Source organism: Sporothrix brasiliensis (genome assembly GCF_000820605.1).
Source record: "Sporothrix brasiliensis 5110 chromosome Unknown Cont20, whole genome shotgun sequence".
Classification (NCBI taxonomy): Eukaryota; Fungi; Ascomycota; class Sordariomycetes; order Ophiostomatales; family Ophiostomataceae; genus Sporothrix; species Sporothrix brasiliensis.
In genome coordinates, this window is record NW_024467139.1 from 515,108 (window position 1) to 540,587 (window position 25,480).

Below are 25,480 nucleotides of genomic sequence, written 5' to 3' on the forward strand. Positions count from 1 at the left end.
ACGTACCCGTAGGTGGATGGGGCTTTTGGGGTTCTCGTTCTGTTTCTGTGAAACAACGAGACTGCATAAGGAACACTTTGCGTCTATATTTTTGGGGTTCCATCTTATTTTATGTTCTTGTATCTGGATAGTTCAGGCATACATGTATAATAGCGACAAAACGGGTGTTGGGTATACAGGGACTGGTTGCTACATATACTACAAACGAGGTATACTGTCATTGCTGACGCCTGTATTGCTTTTGTTGTATGTCGAACGGGTCGAACAGTGTTTTCAGCCCTATGATCAACATCGGTATAGTCGAAAGTGTTGAAAACTAGTTTGCTGAGTAAACAGTAGAGTGTAAGTCGTTTTGCTCTTGCCTCGTGGCATTGACGTTGTAAGCCATGGCCGTTTCAGGAAGGCTCGGAGGTGTTGCTTCCCAAATTACTAGATACGGTAGGAGTTGGCTCGCAAAGTCCGGTGATGTACGAAGGAACGTCGTACTTCGTATTTGGCAGGAAGGACCCACTAATTTCCAAATTAGGAAACAGGCGAGCTTGGCATCTCCGCACCGGTCGGACTATTGCACCTTCCTTTCTTTTTCATTTCGACGTCTCCGTCATCTCGTCAGGTCCATTGCACTTGCCTTGCAGAAAAGAAAGCATTGATTGTTGTTTCTACTTTTGTCAAAAGGCAATTGCCATGGTTTTGTTGTCTTGCACATCCCCCTATTCCTCCATCCACGTCTCAATGACCTCGGCGACATGACCAACAAGAACATCGCCAATTACACGTCTGTGTTTCGCGTGCGTTTAGGCGATGATAAGGTGGCCAGCAATAGCACCAATTCTGCAGCGAACAACAGCAGCAATGACGTCAGCCAGCTCCCACGTCACCCAAGCAACAGCAACAACCCGCCCATTCGCCGGTCGCAGCCCCGGGCCAAGTCGCGCCCTGTCGTGTCCTGCCAGCTCTGCCGCAGCCGCAAGCAGAAGTGCGACCGGCTGCTACCCTGCGGCACCTGCGTCCGGCGCGGCGATGGATCCCTCTGCCGGTACGGAAATGAGGGCGGTGTCACAGGTGTGAATGCAGGCTCCTCATCTGCGGCGTCGTCCTCGGGAGTGAGCATGGGTGGGATTCCGAGCGTCGGAAGTGGTATCTCTAGCAGTGGCTCAGGTCACAACAGCGGTCACGGACGGCGACCTGCCTCGTCAGCATCATCAACTACCCGTACCAGCGGAAGTGCCCCGACGGGTTCGGCATTGGGCATGCGCCAGGAAGCCCAGTTGCGGCTACTACGTCTCGAAGAGATGGTGAACGGCCTGGTGACTCGGGCGCCATCATCAAGAAACCAGGGGGCGACGGCCAAAACACCGACACCAGCCTTTGGGGGCCCCAATTCGGCAGGGACGGGTGGAAGGCAAGCCTCAAAGCAAGGCGACAAGAGTGGTCCCCCTTTCGAATGGATCATGCCCATTGGCCCCAATGGCCCGTCTTCTGCCGTGGGGCCTGTAGCGACGATGCTTGGGGAGACTCCGTTTTCCGGGCCTACCAACTGGACCGCCATTCTTGACAGCATCCGGGACATACAAAACTACCTCGGCGTGGCGGCATTGGGAGACGCGCCCGAAAAACAAGCTGCGCCCGAAAACGAAGACGAACGGGAACCAGACAGCAGTGTCGACCACGACATGGATGACGATATTGAGGAAGCCGGTGAGGAAAGGGCTAGCCCAAGTCATACGGAGACCAACCAAACTCCAAATCAACAGCCAAACCCACCCAACAGCTTCGTCAGCAAGCCGACAATGTACGGCGGCGTGACCGATCCCAAGACGGCCCTCCTTCCCGCCTCTCTCGCATCCCTGCCGGCCGTTTCCAGACGGTCAGCGGTTCCTGAGCCCGCCGAAACGGCCCTACCACTGGCCAAGAGCGTCTCCGTCGTCGAGTCACAAAACAACCTGCCGGCGTACAGTTCGTTTCAGCTGGCGGAGCCAGACGGAATATTTGCTGCCATCGCTGCAGCACCTGGTTTGGCTGCGTCCGACCAATCCAATCCTCCGGCGACGTCACGCCTGGCACTGAATCCACCACTCCCAAAGCACCTGGCTGATGCTATTGCATGCCTACCGCCCCGATCTGACTGCGACCGCCTCCTGGCCGTCTATTTCCAGTCCAACTACATGACGGGGCCATTTCTCCACACAGGCCATTTCCAACGGAGCTACTTGCGCTTCTGGCGGACGGGCAGCCCTGCTGCCGCCAATCCAATGTCACCGCTACTGTGGATCAGCATGCTGGCCTCGGTCTTGTGCATGGGAGCCATGATAGACGGTGGTCGCCAGATGGCTCGGATGGCCGACCGGGAGCCGGGTGCTTCGCATGCGGACCAAGAGGGAGACGGCCAGGGTGCCAGTAGTGGGACTGGCACAGCAGCAGGGCAGAAATCGTCCATGAAGGCAGACCCGCCCGAGTTCAGCAACGAAGATCTCATCCTGGCTACCGAGCTGCGGAAGCTCTCTACGCGCTGTCTCCTTGCAGGCGACTACCTCTCTGGCCGGCCACTCGCGGTCGAGGCCCTCGTTCTGAACGCGCATGTCAGATTGATGCAAAAACGCGACTCCGACGCCGCACAGTGGGCAACATTCGGTGTGGCGGTCAGATTGGCGCAGCGAATGGGCTACCACCAGGTGGATGCGCCTGGCGGGGGCGGGAGGCAACTCACACCGTTCGAAAAGGAGATGCGGCGCCGCGTCTGGTTCTTTGTCGAGTCCTTTGACATGCTCTTCAGCATTCAGTTCAGCATGCCCACTGTGGTTCACGAAGACGAGATCGCTACGGATCCGCCAAGCAACCTCAATGACGATGACTTTGATGAAAATTCGGCAGAACTGCCGCCGTCGCGGCCGCCGTCGGACTATACGACAGCTCTCTTCTTCATCACCAAGCTCAAGCTTATCCGGCTGCTGCGAAAAGTGATGCAGGTCGCGGTCTGGCGCAACGCCAAAGCCAAGATGGACGAGGCGTCGTCCTACCGAGACTCCGTGACGAGAATCACCCAGGAGCTGCGCTGGAACTACTCCACGGTGCCTGTACGCCTCCGCATGCCCAGACACATCCGCGACTGTCCTTTTAACGACGCCAGCCACAACATCATGCACCGGCTAGGTGTCGAGCTCATGCACCACAAAGCTGTGTGCATTTTGTACCGCGACGCGCTCAGTTGTGACCGCATGGCCGACGGCGGCGTCGACAATAGGGGCTTTACGGCCCACGAGACGGAGATGCAGCGACATGCGTGTCTCGTCTCAGCGCTGCGCATCCTAGACCTACATACCGAGTTTGAATACGAGACCCGACCGGAGTCGACGGCGGCCACACTTGCGCAGACAGAGTTCCAGCCGTCGCCCGGATCGCCCGGAGCCAACCGTGGTGCGGGTCGGTTGGCTTCAGACCGAAACATGCTCAGCTCGCTAGCGCTGCATGATTTCCTGTTGGCAGCAACGCTTCTCTGTCTGGATCTGATTGAGGGCAGCCGCCATGGCCGCGGCAGTACAAGAAGCAACGACAACAGCATGGCGGGCGAGGATGGGACACCAAGTTCCCGAGAGTCTACAGCCGCACACACCGCGCACGCTACTCCCGCAAGTAGTAAGAACCTAGACCTGCCGCCATCACTCGTGTTTGCGCCATTCCTTGGTAGCTGCGGATCGTCGCTCGAACAGCGCGCCCAAGATCGGCGCGCCAAGATGGAGGCGCTGCGTACGGCATACGCACTGTGGCACGAGAGGCGGTTGACGTCGCGCGATGCCGCACATGCAGCACGGGTTCTGGGCGCGATCGTCACCAAATTGTCAACTGAACTGGGCGACTGCGACGCTGGCGAGAGAGATTACGATGCAGCCGGTAACAAGACCCGTCCATGGCCAGATTCGGATAGCCCTGGATGGGGTCGCTGGGACATGGAGGCCCGTGAGCAGCGGCAGAAGGACTACGAAGAGGAACTCAAAAAGCAACGGGCGGAACGGGCCGAGCGCGCTGAAAGAAACAAGACAGCAGCCACCGAAGGGAGCGGGAGCCAGTCGGACACAGTACGATCGAGCGACGCGAGCTCAACACCGAACGAAGAGACCACGCCGGCGTCTCAGACGGCAGAAAGCGCGTCGATTGGGCCGCAGTCCCAGGCAAGGTCCCAAGCACAAACATATGAGGTGCCGCAACAGCAGCAACATGCATCACCATCACATCCACCGCCGCCACCGCCACCACCACCACCGCACCTCAACTATGCTTACGAGTGGGCCGAACCGGGACCTTTTGACGCAGTGCTCAACGATCCAATGAATGTCGACTGGGTAGGTTGTTTGTTTTATATATTTTAACTTATTTCCCTGATTGGCCGTCTCTACTAACACAACCATAGAATATGGTAGACTGGTTCCTGCTCGACCGACAGCTGGACATGGATGTGGGCAGCAACGTCTGGTCAGCGGATCTGATGGCTCTTGAGAACTGAAAGACAATGTAATAGACGCTATTTGAACGGCATTACGATCTGGACTTTCTTGGATACCAATCATATTTACTATTCATCATGTGCCATTTTCATTCATATATGCGTTTCTATTGATGTATGCATTGGCCTCGCCCTGCGTCTCACATAACTAACACCGCAGCTCAATACCGCCCTTGCTGACGGTCACGTACTTGACGCCCTTGAAGGGCCGCACACCGTCGCCGAGGCCGCGGCTGCGCTTGGTATCGAGGACAATACTCTCGACGCGAATGCCGCTCGCCAACCAGCCCTTGACGGAGAAGCTCACCGAGGCCGAACTGGGCATCAAGATCTTGTTCTGGGCGATTTTGCGGCTGGCCGCCGCTTCGGCCGCCGTCTCGATGGGAGGCGCGGCTTCCAACGGACTGGGTACGGTATTTGGCGTTTTGGGGGCCTTCTTCGTCTTTGCGGATTTTGTTTTTGTTGTGCCGGTGCCCGTACCCTTGTCTTTCTTCTTCTTCTTCTTTTCTTTTCGCCGAAGCGGTGCTGCCTGGGTTTCTGCGTGGTCTTGCTTCGGGGCGTCGTCTTGATACGGCTCGTCGTCCGTGTATGCGGCAAAACCATAGTCGTTGCTTGGCTTGCTCTGCTGTCCGCTGCCACCGCCACCGCCAGCATTGTCGTCGTCGCTGTTTTCGCTGTCGTCGCCGTCCAGGTCGAGATGCCCGGGCCGTTGCTGGCCGACCACCGTACACTGCAGGCCAAAGGACGTCATACCGCTGGCAACGTCCTTGGCCGGAATGTGCCACTCGAGCACGCGCTCGCCCGGGTTGTACACGGCATCGCCACGAGTGGGCCGGATCTCGAGCAGGTTCCGCACGTCGGCTGGCAGAGGGACGGTGATGCGCACATCCTCCAACAGCGGGGCGCCCGGTGAGCCCGGATGCGGGCCACCGAGACTACGAACGCCTCCTCCACCTCCACCGCCACCACCGCTACTGGAAGGGCCGTTCGGGCGGCCAAAGGCAAATGTGCGGTTGATGGTGGCGCGGACGGCAAAGTCGGCGCCGACGGGGCCCAGGTTCGACTTGATCTCGACATTGATGGGCATGCGCAGGCTGTTGTTGGCAGCGGTGCCAGAAAATGAGTCGCCGTTGGCCGCGTCAAAGGGCATGAGGTCGACCTCGTAGGCGGCCAGCAAAAACCGGCCGTCGGGTGGCACGAAACTGAGCTCGCCGGGCCGCTCTTTCCAGCGCGCGAGTCGCACGCACGGATGGAAGACGGGCAGCTCCAGGATGCGGCCGAGGTTGTGCTTGCCCGAGGGCCCCGTCAGCGTCAGCAATATGTCCGGCAGGCCAGAGACCTTGGCGGTAAAGGCAATGGAGCCCTGGGCAAAGGCAGCCAGAGGGCGGCCCGAGGGCGCCAGCGTGACTGACAGCGACTCGACAACGTCGGCGTACATCTCGTTTGATGTGTGGCGGACGTTGGCGCGGCGCCAGGGCAAGGCCGGCCCGCCACCGGCTGCTGCGGCGCTGCCGCCGTTTTGTGGCCCCTTGATGGAGGACGACGATATGGAGGACATGGAGGAGGAGAGGAGGGGGTTGGGCGAGGAGGCGGAGGACAGCGAGGACGACGTGGCCTGGGCGGCGGCAGACGAGAGGGCGGCGGCGGCCTTGCCGGGCAGCGTGATGCTGCCGAGCAGCTTGCCGACGAGGCCCTCGACCTCGACCAGGTCGTGCAGCGCATCGGGCTCGGTGGTGCCCACGGTGCCGGCATCGCACATCTCCGTCAGCAGCTGGGCGACGACCTCGTAGCTCGCCTCGATCTTGCTGGCCAGCAGCGGGCTGCCCAGAAACTCCTCGAGGGCGTCGGCGACGCGGTGCAGAAACTCGAGGGCCAGCAGCGGCTCGAGCTCCGACGATGTCGTCAGCAAAAGGAGCAGGCCGGCGTGGACGATGGAGAAGACGAGCGTCGGCGGATTCGTGTCGGAGATGTAGACGAGGCTGGCGGGCTGCTTGCGCAGTGCTGCAGGGCCGCCGGCCGCAGACGCAGACGGGGAAGTGAGCGACGAGGACGACGACGAGAAAGAAGAAGTTTGTTGTTGCTGCTGCTGGCGTTGCTGGTCGAGATACAGCGGGAGGAGCTGTGCCGCGGAGAGCGGCCGCCCCGTATAGGTGTGCGACAATATGGGGGCACTGTTTCACGGACGGAGAGAAAGAGATTCGAGATTAGCAAGGTTGTGTGGGGAGAGTTGGGGGGGGGGGGGGGGTCGTGAGACAAAAGGCCGTCGTCTTACTTGTGCTCATCGAAGATGTGCAATGCCTCGATTACCCCGTCCATGGTGGGTTGTGGTGGCCGGAAAGAGCGAGGGCCATGGACTGTGGAAGGAGGAAGGAGGAAGGAGTGGGAGGCCGGAAATTCGGTGCAAGCAAGAGCGACTGTCGGTGGTGACGCGATGTCGCAGCTTGGGACGGCAGGCACGAGTCGGTCGCATGCCCCGCCAAATCTGGAAATCAGCGGCCTGTGGATCAGTAGCGGATGGCCGGTTCAGGCCTTGGAAAATTACATAATACAGCTGAAAGCGAGACGCTAGACTTCAGCGCAGTTTGGCAGTAAACTTCGGCGCCTGCCGCTTTACAAAGTATCACTGAACCAAAATTTATCGTCTGTCGAGCAACAACATGTGCGATCGAGCGTCACTAAATCACCGGATTCTCTCAACGCACAGGACATCACGACCACCCAACCATGGGCAGCAGCAATATTCCTTCTGTTGCGTCGCTTGACCGGCCCGAGAAGTACCAGGACCTGCTCAAGGAAGACCGCGGCGAAGACTGTCTGCCGTGTCGTGTCGTTGGTGCGTTTTCCCATTTTTTTCCTTTTCTTTACGGTCTTTTCCGTGTTCTATGACTTTCCACGGCACTGTAGACTGCTAGACTTGTGCTGACACTCACAGGCGGCGGTGCCTTCCTCGGCCTTGCGGCGTACAGCTACATCTCGGGCACATCCCAGCTCCAGCAACAGCGCCAAGCCATCTTGAAGAGCGGCTCGTTTTTTGGCATGCGCAGTCGCCAGGCAGGCATAGCCGGTATCTCGCTGGGCCTGGCCTGGGCCGGTCTGTGGCGTCTGTTCAAGTGAGCCGCGAGACGGCAGAGGAAGAGACAAAGGGACGGCCCTGTATCGAACCCGCGGATGGACAGCTGCTAGCAGCTTGGACAGCCTCACTCCACTCCACTCCCACTGTTTGACACGATCGAGTGTGCCCGACGACAGGCCTTTTGTGAGCCCAAATCTCATGTGCAGCTCCATATGATCGTCTCGAAGCCGCGCATCCGAGCAAGCCGCGAGGTTGGTTGATATCTGCATTCGCAGCATTCCCAAATTGACGGCGTTGGGAACCACTTTGGGACATCTGCGCGGGCACTATGTACATATTTTACGTGGAGAGACACGATGTATCAATAAGAATGAATCACGAAGCATTGAATTACTGACAACAGTATGTGTTGATGGGCTGTCGTGAAGAAGAATAGTCACGTGACGATTTCCGCGTTGAGCCCAGACGCGGAACCATCACCAGTTCATGTTTGAAGCGAAAATGTTTATGGTGACTCTTTGCTCTATTCTTTTGTGAAGAGCAAAGAGAAGGAAATAGACAGTGGATTGATACTTAAGACAGTAAAAGACATGCAGCACGGAAACGAAAGACGGAAGCGACAAAATAAAAGTAGATACAGAAAAAGAAACAACGGCCCATGTTTTGTTTTCGTTTTCACACCTTGTTTCTCTTCTTTTCGCTTCCCTGTTCCTGTCCGAGGTGTTCCCTTCCCAATGAAAACGAGCAAAGACAAAACTCAGGAAAAGAACACAGCAAAAAAAAAGCCCCAATGCATGATTAGCACCAACCCGGAAAAGAGTACCAAAAAAAACACAAATGAAAACAAATGAAATGAAACAAAATAAAAGAATGGCAACAAGGCCCCGCATCCAAACGAGAAGCAGCAGAGAGATGAAAACCAATTCGGGTGAGATAAATGCCAGATGCCTTTTTGTCCATTCGTCCGCTTAGTCACGCAGCTCCTTACACCACCCCTCGCCTCCGCAGCCCGTAGCGGCCCGACGGTAGTTGCAGCTCGTCGATCCGCACCGTGGACCATCTGAGCCGATTCTTCAGTGCGTCGTCCTCGTCCTCGTCGTCCTCGTCGTGGTGGGCGCTGCGTCCGCCAGTCACCCACTAGGCACTGCGCGGGCCAAACAGGTTCCACTTGAGCCGGCCCACAGACTCCGACCCCTGCAGCTCCGTCAGCCGGTCCATCTCCGTCTGCATGGCCCGCTCAGCGCCCTCCTTGGCCGTCCGGGACCAGTCCTCGAGCCGGCTCTTGTCAATGTAGCGCCGCAGCAACGTGTCTTCGTGGCGCATGGCGTCGGCCAGCTTCTCGCGTGCCGTATCCTCCATGTGACCGAACCGGGCGGTCGTGGCGACATCGGCAGCATCCGAAAACACCCCGAGGGCCTCGGAAGGCTTGACCATGGCGAATGTCGCAGACGCGTCGATTTTTTCTGACTTGTTAGCATAGAGATTCTCAAAAAATAGCGTGCGGAGGGGGCCGGAAGACGCACGTTGGATGGACAGCGCGTAGACGGTGGTGTACACGGACGTCTGGCTGAGAATGGACGCCGTAGACTCGTCGTCCTGCAGCTGCGTGTTGTTGATCTGCGCCCAGTCGTCGCGGATGAAGCACCGCCGCCAGATCAGCCGCTGCGCCTGCCGCCGGTCCTCGCCACTCAGGCCTGCGTCGGCCACAAGCAGCGCCAGGTAAAAGACGTCCTCTTCGATCAGTGTCTCCTCCCTGCGCGTGTCGATGAGTGTCAGCAGGTCGATGAGCGTGAACGCGTCGAGTGCCTCGTGCTTGAGCAGCCGGCTGAGGCCGTCCTCAAACACGTTTAGCAGCGTCTTCGGCCGCTTCGGCAGGCGTGTTGCGTGGTTCTCCATGGCCAGTTGCAGCTCGGCAGCCTCGTCCACCGCCGTCGCAATCGACGGCAGCACCCAGCTGTAGAGCAAATCCTGGATCTTGATCATGTTGAGCTGCCGGTCGACGCGGTCAATATCACCATCGCTATTGCCATTGCCGTTGTTGCCATTGTGTGTCGAGGTGGCATCGTTGTCTGATGAAAAGGGAGCAGGCGACAGCGATTTTGGCGGCGTGAGAAGGCTGTTGGCCCGGTTCGCCGATGCGCCTTGCTCGGCCAGCAGTGCCAGCTTGCCCAGGCTGAGCTCAATCTTCTTGTTCCAGACCTGGCGCTCACGGTCGAGACCCAGGTTCAGGAGCGTGCCGGCGGCACTCTCCACGTCCTTCTCGCGCTCCACGTCGTTGATCCACGAGATCTTGGCCAGCTCAGGCTTCGCCCGTAGGAACCGGGTCGCGTAGCCCTTCTTGTCGCCGGGAAAGTCGAGGACAGCCTTGATGCCGTCGTCGCGCAGCAGGATTTCGTACACGGCAAACGCAAACGGCTCGCCGTACTTGTCAAAGTACTCGGCGATCCGCTGTTCTTTGGAGAGTGCCTCGGCGCGCTTCTCGTTGGCCCGCAGCGTGCCGGCGTCCACTGTGACCGCGTCGTTGCGCAGTCTGCGCACCTCCTCGACCATAATGCCGGCCAGGGCGTCGATCGACCGGTGCTTCTTAGCCACCTCGATCGCGTCGTCCCACAGGCCGTAGTTTTTGAGCCGGTATACCTTGGCGTACCGGTCCTCGGCATAGGCCTTGGAACAGCGCTCGCCGTACTCGCGCTCCGACTCCACGTCGCGCGTCTGCGTCCAGCGGTAGTGCTCCAAGAGCGCGAGCAGGTAGCGGTCGGTCAGGTTAGGAAGCGACTCGCGAATCGACTCGATCAAACCTGGGTCGGGCGCCGCAGCGGACGTGGCCTTGTTCGGATAGAACTGGTCGAGCCAGTTGCAGCACAGGTCCACCAGGCGCTTTGCATTGTTCGTGATAAAGTACGTCGAGGTCCAGGGCTCCGGCAGGCCGTCGTAGCCGTCCACGAGAATGCCCGACTCGAGCTCTTCGCCGCCCAGGCCGTAAAACGACAGCTTGTCCTGGCGGTAGTCGGTGGCGCCGTTGAGGGCGCGGTAGTTGACCTCGACGCCCTCGTACAAGAGACGCGTCACGCCGCGGTCGTCCAGCAGGTGGTCCCGGTAGACGTACTTGATCACCTCGTAGGCCCAGGCGATAAAGAGGTCCATGCGCCAGACATCGTTGACAAAGAAGTAGCGGACGCGGTCGACCTCGCCCACGTCGCGGTTGGGGTTCTTCTTATCGTCTTCGTGGATGTACTCGACAATCTCCGAGATGATCGTCTTGCGGTCCGACGTCTTGCCATCGGCACGGTCGGCCATGAACTGCTCGTGCAGCAGCCACATGTTCGTGGCCGTGAACATCTTCTCGGCGTCCGCGAGCAGCCGCCAGCGCACGCGCCGGCTCAGGTCGAGATGGAGAGCGTTGAGGTGCGACATGAGACGGTCGAGGTAGCCGGCGCGCGTGCGCAGGTTGCCTTCCAGTGAGGCGGGGACGCTGGGCGTAAAGGCTGTCTTGGAGCCGAGGATGTCACGGCTGAGCTCCATGGCGGCCTCGCCAATCTCGGCGTCGGAAAAGGGCGAGTCGCGCTTGCCCTCAAAGACCAAGGGGTTGTCGTCTTTGATGCCGTAGAAAACGGCCTGCTCGAGCTTGCTCTTGGCGGTGACCTCTGGTGGCTTCTCGCCGATGAAGCGCTCCACGTCGACGGTGGCGACACGCACCACACCAACGCCGCGCACCATGAGAACGGCAGCGGGGTTCTTGGACTTGTAGCGGTGCACCCTAGACCCCACAGCACCGGAACCGGCATCGGCGGCCTCTGGCAGCAAGCTCGCAGGCTCTTCGACGCCCGAGCCCACAACCTCGGACATGCCGTCGTTGCGCAAGTCAACAATATCCTCAAACGACGGCGGCAGGTAGCTAGCCTCGCCCTGAAGTTGAGAATCGGGGGTCTCCGGGGGCTGCACCAGCGACGCGATCACGACGGCGCGGTCAAAGACAACGTACGCGACAACAGCCGGCTTGGGCAGGTAGACGCGCGGGCGCTGCTCGGTGGTTTGCTGTTGGCGGCTGACAGGGCCAGCGAGAGAGGTGATGGGGCGCACCATGCCGACCTGGGTGTTGTCGGCAGCGAGCAGGAGCTCGACGAGGTAGTACGGTTTCCGGCGCTTGTTGGGGAGCGAGACGAGGACGAGAAGTTGGTGTATGGAGTCGTTGTCGTCTTCAATGGCGTTGCTGAGGCGGACCGTGTCGGTGTATTTGCGCTCGATGCCCTTGGGCACGTAGGTGAAGTCGACAACCTCGAGAGAATCGCCGTCGGGGCCGTCGGCAGAGAAATCGAACTGGCGGATGGCGCCGAGGATGTCGTCGCGGGCGTCGGTCTCGAGGATCGCGTCGTGGCTGCCGCCGCGATGGACCTTCCAGCCGCTGAACTTGCCCTTGGAGGTGGCGGCAACGATGGAGCGCTCGCCGACGCGGAGATGGGGGCCAGCGCGGACGGCGACAACGTCTTCGCGGTGTGCTGGGTTCTTGAGGGCATGGCGGATGCTGCCAAAGAAGCCAGCAGACGACAGGCCGCCGCCGGCGGTGCGCAGGAACTGCACAGAGATGGCTGGCCGGCCGTGGCCGTCGCGGACGTTCATGTAGGCAAGGCGCCCCGTACTCGTGAGGAGGATGAAGCCGGCGGGTTCTGCGTTGAGAATTTCGGTCACGTGTTCGGTCGAAGAGAGGCCTTGGATGACGTCCTCGACACCGTTTCGCTGCTGGCGCAAAAAGTCGAGAGTGGCGGCGCTCGAGATGGACTCCCAGTAGCTGACCTTACCAGTGGTAGGCATAACAACGACGAGGCCGGGCTCTTCGGACGAGGCTGCCGGCGCAACGAGGGCACCAAGCGGCAGCGGATCAGAAATGTGTCGGGACGGGTAGGGCAGAGTGAATGTGAAGGTCTCCGGGGACGGGCTGTTGGCAGTATACGGCCAAACGATGGCGTGGGTATGCGTGAGTGAGACGGCATAGCCGCTGGACGAGTAAATGGTGCCGTGTTGGCGGCCTGGACAACGAGGTTAGACATGGGTTTGTTTCTTGTGAAATGAGCTGGGTTTGGATTTGAGCCTACCGCCTGGATCTGTCCGTAGTCTGTCTGGGAGAGCGGGCAGTTTGCTGACGGTGTATGCATTGTTGCTGGCCTGTGAGTTTGGAGTTAGTATCAACCATGAGAAGCAAAATAAAAGGAGGAAGGTGAAAAGAGAAGAGAAGAGCCATTAAAAAATAAAACAGAAGAAGCATCTCAAACAACACAGAACGTACCAAAACAACACTGCCGTCGCCTTTGCTGATCCGCTCGCCGGCCTTGGTCTTCTTTGACCGCACACTCAGCTCCTTCTTGGGTGCTGAGGCGGATGTTGTGGGAGTGGAAACTGCTGCTGCTGCTGCTGCTACTGCAGATGTCGAGTATGCAGGTGTTGTCGCGGCCGGCACGTTGTTATTGTTGCCATGGTTCTCAACACCGTCGCGACGGGCGCTCAGCATGGCAACCTTGTCAGCCTTGACCTGGAACATCTCGGGCACGGCATCGGGGTTGACAAAGGTCTGCTCAGTGAGCGGGAGACGTTGGCGCTTCGCCTTGGGCTGCTGAGCAAGGCTGTCGGACGAGACAGGACGCTGGCGACGGCGGCTCCGCGTGGCGGTGGCCGGGCCACCTTCGTGCGGCGAGAACATGGTTGCCGTCGATTCGCTCGATCCGCTTGATTCGCTGGGGAGGGGAGGGGACAAAACGAAGAGAAAAGAGAAAAATTAGAATCGGTTGGATGGGCGTCGGCAAATCATCGAGCAGCGTCCGTTCGGGCTCGTTATGACAGATGTTTTGGGGGTCTCGAGATGGTCACGACGATGTCGTATGGCTGGACCTCGGTGCTTCGATGGTGCTGTCGCCCGTTGATTGCTGTCGCGGCCGTCTAAAGGATGGGTCGAGGAAGACGTGTCGATTGAAGTCGTGTGTTGTTGTGAAAACGCTGGCGATGCGAAATGCAGTCGATGCGAGAAGGAGCGACGGAAATGTCGATGGCAGGAAGGTGATAGCAAAGGAAAGAGCGACGGCGTCGAATCTGATGCGCGATGCTTGGCAGGAAGGACCGACCGTCGGGAGAGTCGTGTGGCTGATTGTTGGAGCCCGATGAAGGGACTGTCTGGCGAACAACTGAATCCCCTTTTCCCTCGTTTTTTGTGTCTTGCTTGCTTTCGGCCTCAAGCGTGCAGATTCTCTTGTTCGCTTTTTTGGGCTGTCGCTTCGCATGCAGCCCCAGTCAAGCCAAAATGTTAGGGGCTTTGTATTTTCTGGTCTTTATTTTGTATTTATTTTTATTTCAGACGGCCGTTCTTGCCATTCTTTCATATTCTCCGCCTTTTTTCCTCCCCAACAACCGACGCTGATTGGCTGAGGCGGGGCTGTGTTGAGCTTGGTTGCGCTCCCACGACAACACACGCAGGCAGGAGACCCACACCTACCGACCTTCCTGCACCTTCCTGCCAGTGACGGTGGCCAGCAGCTACAGAGCTATTCCCTGTTCGGCGACCCGCGTGAGCCCACATACTCAGTAATTACAGGTACATTGTTCACTGAATGGAGCTCCCTTTAGCGGGTTTAAGGGCCTCGCATAACATGGCCGTGAATGGCTACAATTCTTCACGCTTGATCGAGGCCTCATCAGCCACGCAAACTTGACAAACGAGATGTTGTTGTGTCATTGGAACAGATGAATTGTTTTCTATGAGACGGGTGAAAGACCGAGACCTTCGTTAAGCTTCAGAGCATTGTTCAAGCGGAATAATTGTCTTGGAGCTGCTCGAAGGTGGAATAACTGACGCATTCAAGATGCACCGCTGCATGACTCTCTTTCGTTCCTGAAGCTTTGATCCCAGACCGGTTGGGCATTTGGGCTAACTTGTAGATGTTCTGCTGTGAACCAGCGTGGATGCTAACGGCCTGTCGTTGTCTGCAGTTGACGGTGACATCATTTGCAGTGCAGAGGCTGAGAGCTTCGGTAGTTGTATTACGTAAGCAATCACAGCGATATTTGTTAGGCAATTTCAAACTGGCGACTTCGTCCTATTTTACAGACTTTTATACAAGAACAATCTTCTGTATATATAAGATGTTTTAATAAATAGGTGCTATTTATCACAGGGCTTGTTGTCCTGTTTGTGCTGAGTTGGAAGAGAAACGAATTAAAAATAAATTGCTTCGTACAGTGTCATGAGATCAAGTAAAACAAGTAAACATTCAAAGCGCAGAAAGCAAAGTGGTAAGGATGGGTTAATGAAATGCCCGTGGGTAGTTATGGAGGGGGGAAACTTACCTTAAGAAACTGTATTTAAAAAAAAAGGTTAAGACAACCACCACTTAAACCTTCACACAGGAGGGCGCAACATAAGATTAAGATTAAAGCTGTATTTCTTTTTCTATGTCTATTTTTTTGTCTCCTTTTTCTATTATTTAGAAAAGCCAAAAATAAGTCCTTTAATAGCGGCTCTTGAGAGCAGAATTACTCGGTCTCATAACGCAGGTTTTGTTCAGAAAACGTTACATAATACTAGGATAAAGTAAAATGAGGCGCAAATAACTACAGATAAACAAAAGCCCCAAGCCCTCGACTAGGTGGATCCTCTTCTCACTTACACGTAGACGAAGGGCATCGAGACAGACAAACACACTATACAGTCAGGGTGGACGTGACTGGGCTTGATGTCATGTAGCTTGTCAAAGTGTCGTAGAAAAATTGCCGTATTTGTGACAGTTGTATTCTCGCGAAATTGTCCTCTTAAAGGCTCCTCGTACATCATCACATTAGATTGCATAAATGAACGAGAATACAATAGCATCAAGTAAACCGGCAGCGTATCGGCCGAGAATTGGGGCGTTGAGCAAAGACGTCATATCTATAGAGTGACTGGTATTCAGGTGGAAAATAGACCGTATTGCTCTCTGGTTGCTGCAATATTGTTTCAGCACGAATATTGACAGCAATCAGCAGCATTGCTTTCTATCCAGCCTCATAGCATATATCGCAGCCTGCTATTCCGCTCTCTCCGTATTTTTTGCCGGTTTTACCGGAAATGCGACTCTGCCTTCCCCGTCTCTTTTGAGGGAGCAAAACAAGACAAGCCAGAGGAAAAAGAAATCAAACAGACAGAGCGCGGCCTATTTTGTGAAAAGAAGACCAGGCCCAATGCCTGCGTTGTCATGTTTTTCTATTCACACGAGTCACTTTCCCTTTTCCTGTCCTTCTTTCTACATTTGCCATGTCGTCGTCCTGGCCGTTCTTTGGACGGCACCGTGGCTCGCTAGCCAAGGAGCAATATATAAAGAGGGGCCAGTGGCGCTGCGGAGAGTGTCCTGCCGCGTTTCCCCAGAACGGTCAAAGGATGTCTTACCGGACGAAGAAGACCAAAATAGAGATACGCAAACGTCTCAACGAGAAAAAGAGGGAAGCGACTTGGCTTTTGCTGGGCAAGGGCCACTTTCCGAGAAGCAGAACCGAGAAAGGGGAAGAGTGGATATGTGGATATGTGGAATTGTGGATGTAGAAGTGGAGAGAAAAGCAGAGATGGAGGTTCGCGATGTAGATGAAGGACTCCAATATGTCATCAACATGAACAGTGTATCTTCAAAGTTTGGATGTTGTGTTGCATTTGCAGCAGCAACGATCTCAATCACAGAATTCGTGCAGAGCGAGCCGAGAAGAGAAAAGGCAAATAGCCATTACAGGGCAGAAAGAACGCATATTGATATACTCGCTACTCTTTATGGCCCTGGAGATCGGGAATTGCAGACCAACAGAGTGAGCCAGCAGGGTTACGGCACATCAGCCATGTAAATCGACTGCCCTCCATCTTCTCTCGTTATTGAGGTCAATACCACCAGACGTCTGGTAGTCAGGCAAGGGTCTCTCCGATGGAGTGTCCTATGCATTGTACGTTTGTATACTAGTAACGTCCTATATGTATACGACGCCCGTATATTCCCTTCGATGTATGTGAGTTGTCTATTATAACTCCCCAAGACCATCAGTCGCTTCTTTTGCACCCCGAAACTGTATTCTGTCACCGACTGTTCTACTGTTGACGCCCTGCATTTGCTGTTTGTAGGCGTCCACGAACCGCCATGATCGCCGGAGCCAGTCGCCACCGACCATTACGGCCACTGATCGTCGGCCTCGGTCTGTGTCTCGTTCTCTTCTGCTTGTACTTTGTCATACGCGAGCCTCACGACGCCGTGACCTGGGAACAGAAGTCGCAGCAAGACCAGAATCGCCAGAACAAAGACCGTCACAAGCAGACGCCGCACCGCCCGTCGTCGGCCACCCTTCAGTCGCTGTCGCTCACCGAGAAGCAATGCCAGGCCGAGTTTCCTGGCCTGACTCGGTCCATTGACGAGATTGTCGCCGAAGGGCCTTTCCGACTGAAAAATACGGGCGATATGGGTGCCCTGCAAGGACGGATCAAGAACGGCAAGGTATATAATCTGTCTGGAGGATGCGAACAAATGAGACGCAACCAAATGGCATCTTCTGACGCGCTCGCAATAGATCTTCATCATCAACGCGCAACAGCGATCCGACTTGTCAGAGCAGATGGTCAACGTAGGTCACAACCAAATTCAAGTCAAGAAATTGTTCGGCAGAAAATATGATACTAATTTTCTCTCTCTCCTTTTTGTTCGTTTGCAGTCCCGCACCGCAGCCATCCACCAGCTGCACCGCGCCCTCATCACGGCTCCCGCGTCCGAGCCCCTGCCCGACACGTACTTTTCCATCAACTTCCAGGATCAGCCCTTTGGCACCTCGTGGGGCTACAGCCGCGCCATCAACCCGGCCTTCCGCAGCAAAGACCGCGACGAGCGCAATTTCCTAATGCCGCATTTCTCCTTCTGGGCCTGGAAGCTGCCGTTTATCGGTTCCATCGGCCGCGCTGCCGCCGCCATCGATCGTCTTGAGCATGAGTTGTACCCCGTGTTCTACCACAAGATCCCGCGGGCCGTGTGGCGCGGGACGACATGGTTCAACTCAGTCCACAGCCCGCGGCTGCGCCAGAACCTGGTGGCCGTGGCCAAGGGCCAGAGTTGGGCGGATGTGGAGGCGCTCGATTGGGTCGGTGGTGGTGGCACTGGCGGGCGAGTGCAGAGCAGCGCACAGAATGCCACCAACGCGCTGGCCATTGAAGACTTTTGTCGGTACCGCTACGTGCTGCATACTGAGGGCGTTGCGTACAGCGGGCGGTTCCAGTTTCTGCAAATGTGCAACAGCGTAACAATCACGCCGCCGATTGTGTGGATGCAGCACACGACGCACCTTGTCAAGCCCGTCTTCAGCAGCCATCTTCTGGGGGCGGCCACGACAAAGCCAAACAGTGCCAAAGAAAAGGAATCGCCGAGAAAAGAGGCTCATAAATTCGCCCACGACGTCAAGAGCGTTGGAAAGAAAATTAGCCGCAGAAGCTTGTCTGTGTCCAACACGGCAAAAACGTCGTCTGGACACAAGAGCTGGCCCGTGTCGTATCCGGCAGGCGAGGCCAATATTGTCTTCGTGGCACCCGACTGGTCAGACCTCAAAGACACGGTCGCTTGGCTGGAGGCGCACCCAGAAGTTGCGGCAGGCATCGCTCGCAACCAGCGAGACCTGTTTGTCGGCGGCGGTTACTTCAGTCCGGCTGCGGAGACATGCTACTGGCGGGCACTGGTTCGTGGCTGGGCCACAGTCGCCAAAATCGACCGAAAGGAATGGATAGGGCACGAAGAGGTGTCGTATGAATCCTTTACCCTCGACAACGGGAACTGAGCGGACTCGTGGGCTATGCCGGTTGTTCTTTTGTCGTTCTTTTATTTTGAGGGCCATTCTTCCGGCCCACATCATGGTTGTTTGGCAAGTTCGTTAAGCGTTATCTCGTGGCGTCTCGGTATGTCTTAGTGTTATCGTGTTAGAAGCCAGCAGTTGCTGGGTATAAGAAGCGAGGTGAAAAGGCAATGATGGCCCATGTCTGATTACCACCCTGTAATGATGCAGTATGCTGCCATTGTGCTTTGCCGATGCGGCCACTGGTTACAGGTTCGTGGCGCCCGGCATCCAGGCCTCGCCGATGCGCTGCAAGTCTTCGGTAAACCGCCGGCTGACAATCTTCTTGCCGCCGCGGCCGGTCGGGGGCGAGTGTTCGTCCGGGTCGTAGAAGGGATTCTGCAGCAGCCGCACATAGGCTGACTGCATTGCCTTGAAGACGGGCTTGAGCTCGGACCCGCGCAGACCGACAACGCTGCCACCCAAAACACCACGGCTGCCCGAGGACACGGAGCCACCACCAGCACCGGCGCTGCCCTGTACACCACTCACAGCGCTGCCACCACGCCTTCCACGCATGTCCACGACGGCCACGAGCTTGACGCCCGTGTTGGTCTCGTAGCCGTACACGGCCAAGCGGTCGTCGAGGGCGTGCAGCAGCAGGAGGCCGGCGGCGTCACTTCCGGCGCTCAGGCTGGCTCCACTGGCGGCCGCGCCTGAGGCCACGGAACCGCTAGCGGTGCCGGACGGCCGCTGGGCAAAGATGTCGAGCGTGCCGCAGAGAATCAGCGAGAACTGAAGAGGCGTACGGACCGGCAACAAACTGTTGGTGGCTGCGTCGTAAGAAGGGAAGATGGAGATGTGGAGGGGATTGTCCTGGGAGGGCGGAAAAGGACAGAGGGTTGAGGTTAGCTACGGTGAGACTGGGGGTTGGGTGAAGTCTGCTATGGAGTACGCACATTGCGGCCGATGACGCCGAGACAGGCTATGGATGGTATTGTCGAAGCCATGGCGTGGACAGAGGTTGGTGGTTGAGGTGATGTCGTGTGGTTGTTGATGATTGCTGGTAGGAGTGAGAAGACAGAGGAGGAGGAGTAGACCGCCTTGGGAGGTCAACCGTTTGAGAGCTGTTGGCTCCTTCCCCCTCCAAAGCTGCCGTAAAGTGGAGACAAACCTTTGGCGAGGAAGGCGCCCAAGTCAGGCACTAGCTCCAGTGCTTCCTTCCGCGTTTCGTCCGTTGAACACCCTGAACGTTAGCGCCTTCCGTCGCAAAGCGCACATGCGCCTACCCTAAACATGCGAGTTGCGCGTGTGAGCCGATTCTGCGCCGTGGTTGGTTGTGGCTTCCCGATTCGCAGCGCAAGGCTGTCGCTCTTCAGTAAAAAAAAGTTTTGTAGCGGTGGACATCTTATCACCAACTCCGCCAAAACCTGTCTTCTTCTGTTCTGAGTTGCAACTTGACAACGACACAACAAGCCGAGGTTTCGGTATTCGAGGGCGGCTGTCGGACGGAGGTGACGCGTGAATCATCAAAGAGGCCTCAAACACACAAGTCTTCAGCCAATGGTGGCTTTGCCGTCTTTTGTCTGATTTGCGCCCTCTCATCCGCCATTTTCTTGTCTGTTTTTCTTATTTTATTCCTTTTTCTTTCTTAATCGTCCCACCACCATGTCCGTCGCAAATGCCAAGCCGCGGAAACCCGGTGCGCTCTGGCGGGCCGCGTCCACCTTTGTCATGGCCACAACCGGCATGCTTTGCCGGTCGTTTCTTTACGGCCTCAATGATGTCGAGGTCGTTGGCCTCGACAATTTCTTAAAGCTTCTCGATGCACGCAAGGACGTCGAGGCCCGGCAGCGAGGGCTGATCACAGGTTCGTCATTGTTTGTACATATTGTTATCCTGCTCATGCGTTGTGTCGTCCCTTCTGCTGACCCTAAAAAGTCAGTAATCATATTTCAGTGTATGTGTCCTGGACAGCATTTCAACCGTCAAGACATGTGTCAGGAAAGGAAACACTCGCTAACCATTCAGACTCGACGATCCATTGATATGGGGTGTTCTCCCGTTGCGGTATGCCATAGACCACCGTAACCTGCGTTGGAGCCTAGGTTCTCACGACATCTGCTACAAGAACAGGTATGTTTTATCTCTCAACTCATTTTGATGGTGATGGCTGCCGCTGACTGTCCATAGCTTTGTCGGTCATTTCTTCTGCTCTGGCCAGACTCTGCCCACCCACCGCCTGCGCCACTCGCCATGGGGCGGTCTTTTCCAGCCGACCATGAACCACACCGTGCGCCTACTTTCGGCCCAGCCGTCGCCGGCTGACCACCCTAAGCTCGTTTCTCCCATTGAGAGCCTCTCCTCCCCCTCCACCCCCTCCTCCCCTTCCTTAATATCAGACGCAGCCTCCTCCTCAGCACCATCGGATTCAGGGCCGTTACCGCAGGCGCCGGCTACGTCCTCGAAATCTCCCGCCAGCGAGGTCTTCGCCTCGTCCTTCTCGCCCTCCCTCTACTACTCCACAAACGGCGCCGACCGTTGGCCCGCACCCTCTGCCTTTGCCTCCAACCGCCACGCCTGGGTCCACGTCTTCCCCGAGGGCCTTGTCCACCAGCAGCGTGATCGCGGCCTGCGCTACTTCAAGTGGGGCGTGGCCCGCCTCATCCTCGAGAGCGAACCCACCCCGGACATCGTGCCCATGTTCATTGACGGGCTGGACCGCGTCATGCACGAAGAGCGCACGTTCCCGCGGTTCCTGCCGCGCATCGGCCAGAAGATTCGTGTCGTCTTTGGCGACATTCTCGACCCCGAGGCGTTTGCCGACTTGCGCGACCGGTGGCAGCGTCTGGTGGCGCGCAGCCTGCGGAGTACAAGACACAGCGGCGCCAGAACGGACGGCCCGGACGGCGCCACGGCCGTCGAAATCGAGATCGACCTCAAGTACGGCGAGGAGGCGCAGCAGCTGCGCAAAGAAACCGCTCATCGCATGCGGGAAGAGATTTTGAAGCTCCGACGACGCTTCGGATACGCCGAGGAGGACCCACGCCTGGGTCTCGCCGAGACCTGGGCCGACGAGCCGAACAAGAAGCGCTATCGCAGCCAGGTGGATGACAGCATGGTGTACCGGGAATGAAAGCAAGCCAGTTGTGCAAAATAGACAAAACGAGGCATGTTGGCAGGCATAACGAATATTGAATGTCCGCAGATTTGACGGCTGTTGTTTACATGTCACCATAGATGTATATATACCCAAATAGATGGCTGGGCTTACATGGTGCAAAACGATATCCAAAAAAGGGACTGCCAATGTTTCCTGTCATGTCCAAAAGTACGATTCATTATCATCCAACCCAGAGCTATTTAAGGGAGAGCGAAGAAAAGGAACAGAACGATCCAAAATCAAAATAGCTTTCATAGTCAACGCCGTCAAAAGAGATGTTCCAACACGTGTTATAACCTGAGCGCCGTGGTATCCCATCCATATCCATATATATGTCCTGTCGCGTTATTTATGTTCGTCGTGCCTCTGCCGTCATGCAGGAATATCCACGTCTTCATGTGTCGTCAGCAGCAGCATTCCATTCAGCCCCATGGCCTTGCGTTTCATAGTCTCGCGATGGAGCCGCATCTTGTCCGCAAGGGTCCGCGCCTGCCGCAAGCCAAGATACGCCCACACCGTATCGATCACGGCCAGAGCCCAGTCAAAGTCTTTTTCAGAAACGCCGGGCGCACGGGCCGCCACATCGAGGTGGAACAGCGTCGGCATGAGCGTGGCCACGCCCGTACCGCCATTTTGTCCGTACACCGTCGGGGGCGTCGCGATCGGGTCGTATTCTTTGAGGGGGATGCTTGGGTGACGCCAGTACACCGGCGTGCTTACAAAGATATCCTCGGCACACTTTTTAATCGTCGTCAATGCTCTCCGGCGAAGCTTTTCCGTCGCCTCGGTGTCGGTATCTCGCGTGTCGGCACCGATCACAGCGCTTCCAGCCTTGGCCGAGGATGCACTTGCCGTGTCCATTTTGAGCCTGGCGAGGCCGGCTGCCACCGAGTTGGGGCATTTTTCGATAAATTCCAGAAGCATTTCGTTGAGCAGGATGCGCGCCCACCTGTAGTAGCTCCAAATCCGAGCAGTCGAGATATCCGAGTAGCGGTGGAACCGCCCTTTGTAGACCGCCTCGGGTGGCAGTTTTGGCGTTTCGCACTCTTCGTACTTCCAGATGCCCTTCTTTTCTGTGATGTTGAGTTCCCATGCAATGAGGCGCGCGTCCAGTTGCAGTGCGTGGACGACGTGGTCCACCATATCAGAGCGTCTGTCACTGAGGACTTGACGGTGAATGAAGGCAGACAAATTGATAAATTCGATGAGCGTCAGAAGCAGTTTAGACATGATCTGATCGTCTACCGGTTTCTTTCGGTATGTATTCGCGATGTATTCGGCGAACACAGGCGGCACATCAATGTGAGCGGCTTGGCAGGAAATTAGCTGAAAATGAGAGTCAGTTGTTGGTTCGTATCCAGCCAAGAAGAAAAGGCAACGACTTACAAGAGAGCATGATATTTGGATCAGGCCCCGGTAGGGATGCAATGATGTGGGAAGGATAGGAAGGAAGTGACGCATAAGGGCAGCCGCTCCCATGACATGAATATTGGCGCTGCCAAACGACTGGTTGGCACCCCGAACAATCTGCGCATACAATAGTCAGCGGTGTGCTCTTGGCAACAAACAACGATACTTTGTCGAACGGACCTCAAACATGGCCAGCAAAACAATACTGCGCATGACGTGATTCAGTGTATCGAGGCCCGGCTTGTCGATCGTCATTGCCGTCATTTTAAGGCCAATCCCATAATTGTCTCTGGCCAACATTTGAATCTGGTCGTCGCCTTTCAAGTTTGCTATGCCAGCCATTCCCACGGCAGCTGCAATCGTGCGAGTTGCTGGGTCGAGAATCCATGGCGTGTCGACTTCTATTACTCCTGATTTTGGTGGTGATTCAGGATGTCCGTACAGGTAGTGATCCAAGTAGAATTGCAAGCCGCGATCAAAGAGAGTTGGGTTGGGCCCCTTCAGCATGGTCTTCACAAGAGCAGACTGAGCTTCGACCGAGAGGTTGACGGTCACTGCTGGAGTCGGGGACACCTCGGGTGGCAGGGATGTGGTGGCCCCCTGTTGCCTCCGCTGTTGTTTCCGTGGTATAGAAAGCGGGCGGCCTTTTCCGGAGGCCATGGGGCTACCGTCGTTCCCCAGAGTACCGCCGAATGCTGCCAATGCCTCACTAAGAGTAAGTGATCCATCGGCGTTGGAGCCCCGGATGGTAGTCAGCTCCTTGCTGCCCTGTGCCGTGGGAATCTGGCTTGCATTTTTGCCGGGTTTATCAATGGCAGACAAGGCTGCGTCTGAATCTTCCGTTCCAGTCTCGGATTTAATGAAATCCGCCCCCGCCTCCGGAGATGAAGATCCAGTGGCAGACGCAGCGGACGAAGGTAATGTGGTAGACGATGTCCCGGTTTCCTCAAACTTCTTCCGGACCTTGACTGTCTCATCGCGGAACATCAAAGACAGCTGGTCTCGGTAACCGGGGCATTTCTTGCCGGCTCGAATACATTGTGAGCATTCCGGCTCAAGTTTATTGCACTAGATGGAGGGAAACACGAGTATCAGTGGTCTGGTTTCGAGTCCAGGAAGAAGCCACGTGCCGTGCTGCAGCCACGGTGTGACTCAAGCGAGGAGAACAGGGCCACAACGTCGCGCCGCGCCGCACGAATCAAACAAAGGACCAGCCAACGTCACCCAGACGGGTACATTGTCTCTCAGATCTCCGGTACAACAGCAAATCAAGCGGAGTATCTCCCCACCCATTGGCGGAGTCGGTGCAGAGATACATATGAAAGAGCCAATTGAAATGAAACAAAGACATGCAAGCAGCTTACCTTGATTCGGCGGATACGGCAGTTCTTACAGCTCAAAGAAGCCTTCCCGCAGAACACCATGATGGGCTACCGCTACCAGGGGAGTTCAAACAACCGGTAATTCAAACTGTGCCGTCTCGTTTCGCCATGCGCAGTCGAGCATAGGGCAGTTATTGCCGTGGTCGCGCACCCCGAGGCCGGACGGACGCATACGGCGCGCTCCACCTGTCGTGTGGGCCGGCCTTGGCAGGAAGTCCGAAGCAAGCCGGACTGTGTGTCCTCTTGATATGGGTGTCGGAGCCGGAGCGGAAGCTTGGCCGGCAAGAAACGGTGTGTTCCGTTCCAAGTCTAGATGTTGCTTATTGATCTTTTTGGCTTCACCGCGGAAGCGAGGACACGGCGTCTGAGAGAACGCAGAGCGAGAGGGCTATACGCTCAAAAGAGCAATAGGCGTGTTCGAGACGGGGCGATGTTTGTGGTTTGTGAAAACAAGACGACAGAACGGGCATACCAAGTTGTGGTTCTGCACGATGCAGGGTCGTGGAGTGGAAAAATGATGCGGCCTTGTTAGAGGCTAATGTAGAACGTCTAGGGCGTTGGTGGGTGATTTATGATATATGTAAGATACGGGGTCCCAGGCGCGACTAGCAAATGGAAGGAACACACGGACGACGACAGAATAGAGAAGGAGGGTTGGAGCGTTGGAGGGGGAGCCAGAGAAGGAAAGCACAATAGCGAATCAATGGAAGTTCAAAGAAAAGCAACCTCTGGAGGCCGACGTGTGAGTGGGTTACGGCGGGCTAATTACAGCAGGCGACGAAGGCGCAATGATGGGTAGGGTAGATCCTTCCTCTTAGGGTCTTTGGCCGCACCTTTTTGGCCTGCCCGGACGGAGTTCAGAAGGCGCCCCACTGGGTAACGGCGGGGACTGGGGAGGCTCGGGAGGGTGTTTGACGAAGTTTAGCTGTGTTTGACCCGTAGCCAAGATGGGAAGCGACGGTTGTGCAACGCCCTCGTTTTGGAAAGTACGAAATACACAGGTCCAAGTGCAAGTTGAAACCTCGCTGTCGGGGCAGTAGCGATTGGCCTGTCGCTGCCGCGAGAAAGCGCAAACGGCCATGGTGCGCTGGTCGCAGTTGCCAAGTACGAGCTCAATTGCGGCTCGCACTTTGCACACAACAAGTCGCCCCTGT

General features: G+C 56.6%; 8 protein-coding genes across 8 annotated transcripts; 4 read left to right on the forward strand and 4 right to left on the reverse strand.

Moving 5' to 3' along the window:
• Window positions 1–746: 746 nt before the first annotated feature.
• On the forward strand, window positions 747–4,498 carry SPBR_06422 (c6 zinc finger domain containing protein; the record flags this gene model as incomplete). The annotated part of the gene is made up of 2 exons (XM_040764678.1): window positions 747–4,337; window positions 4,406–4,498. The coding sequence occupies 2 exons, from the start codon at window positions 747–749 to the stop codon at window positions 4,496–4,498; spliced, it is 3,684 nt and encodes a 1,227-aa protein (XP_040616138.1).
• A 148-nt stretch (window positions 4,499–4,646) lies between these two features.
• On the reverse strand, window positions 4,647–6,814 carry SPBR_06782 (uncharacterized protein; the record flags this gene model as incomplete). The annotated part of the gene is made up of 2 exons (XM_040765038.1): window positions 4,647–6,669; window positions 6,771–6,814. 2 exons carry the CDS (start codon window positions 6,812–6,814, stop codon window positions 4,647–4,649), a joined length of 2,067 nt encoding a protein of 688 aa, XP_040616139.1.
• A 408-nt stretch (window positions 6,815–7,222) lies between these two features.
• Window positions 7,223–7,612, forward strand: SPBR_07990 (uncharacterized protein; the record flags this gene model as incomplete). Its single annotated transcript, XM_040766241.1, has 2 exons — window positions 7,223–7,331; window positions 7,431–7,612. 2 exons carry the CDS (start codon window positions 7,223–7,225, stop codon window positions 7,610–7,612), a joined length of 291 nt encoding a protein of 96 aa, XP_040616140.1.
• A 943-nt stretch (window positions 7,613–8,555) lies between these two features.
• Window positions 8,556–13,263, reverse strand: SPBR_06348 (nuclear pore complex protein Nup133; the record flags this gene model as incomplete). The annotated part of the gene is made up of 4 exons (XM_040764605.1): window positions 8,556–8,688; window positions 8,710–12,595; window positions 12,662–12,731; window positions 12,853–13,263. The coding sequence occupies 4 exons, from the start codon at window positions 13,261–13,263 to the stop codon at window positions 8,556–8,558; spliced, it is 4,500 nt and encodes a 1,499-aa protein (XP_040616141.1).
• A 3,442-nt stretch (window positions 13,264–16,705) lies between these two features.
• SPBR_07049 (uncharacterized protein) lies at window positions 16,706–18,377 on the forward strand (the record flags this gene model as incomplete). Its single annotated transcript, XM_040765304.1, has 3 exons — window positions 16,706–17,056; window positions 17,130–17,183; window positions 17,271–18,377. The coding sequence occupies 3 exons, from the start codon at window positions 16,706–16,708 to the stop codon at window positions 18,375–18,377; spliced, it is 1,512 nt and encodes a 503-aa protein (XP_040616142.1).
• Window positions 18,378–18,638: 261 nt separating this feature from the next.
• SPBR_07796 (sedlin) lies at window positions 18,639–19,381 on the reverse strand (the record flags this gene model as incomplete). Its single annotated transcript, XM_040766050.1, has 2 exons — window positions 18,639–19,166; window positions 19,331–19,381. The coding sequence occupies 2 exons, from the start codon at window positions 19,379–19,381 to the stop codon at window positions 18,639–18,641; spliced, it is 579 nt and encodes a 192-aa protein (XP_040616143.1).
• Window positions 19,382–20,039: 658 nt separating this feature from the next.
• Window positions 20,040–21,507, forward strand: SPBR_07196 (monolysocardiolipin acyltransferase; the record flags this gene model as incomplete). The annotated part of the gene is made up of 2 exons (XM_040765450.1): window positions 20,040–20,241; window positions 20,780–21,507. The coding sequence occupies 2 exons, from the start codon at window positions 20,040–20,042 to the stop codon at window positions 21,505–21,507; spliced, it is 930 nt and encodes a 309-aa protein (XP_040616144.1).
• Window positions 21,508–21,906: 399 nt separating this feature from the next.
• SPBR_06856 (uncharacterized protein) lies at window positions 21,907–23,931 on the reverse strand (the record flags this gene model as incomplete). Its single annotated transcript, XM_040765112.1, has 3 exons — window positions 21,907–22,860; window positions 22,921–23,061; window positions 23,125–23,931. The coding sequence occupies 3 exons, from the start codon at window positions 23,929–23,931 to the stop codon at window positions 21,907–21,909; spliced, it is 1,902 nt and encodes a 633-aa protein (XP_040616145.1).
• Between the last annotated feature and the right edge of the window lie 1,549 nt (window positions 23,932–25,480).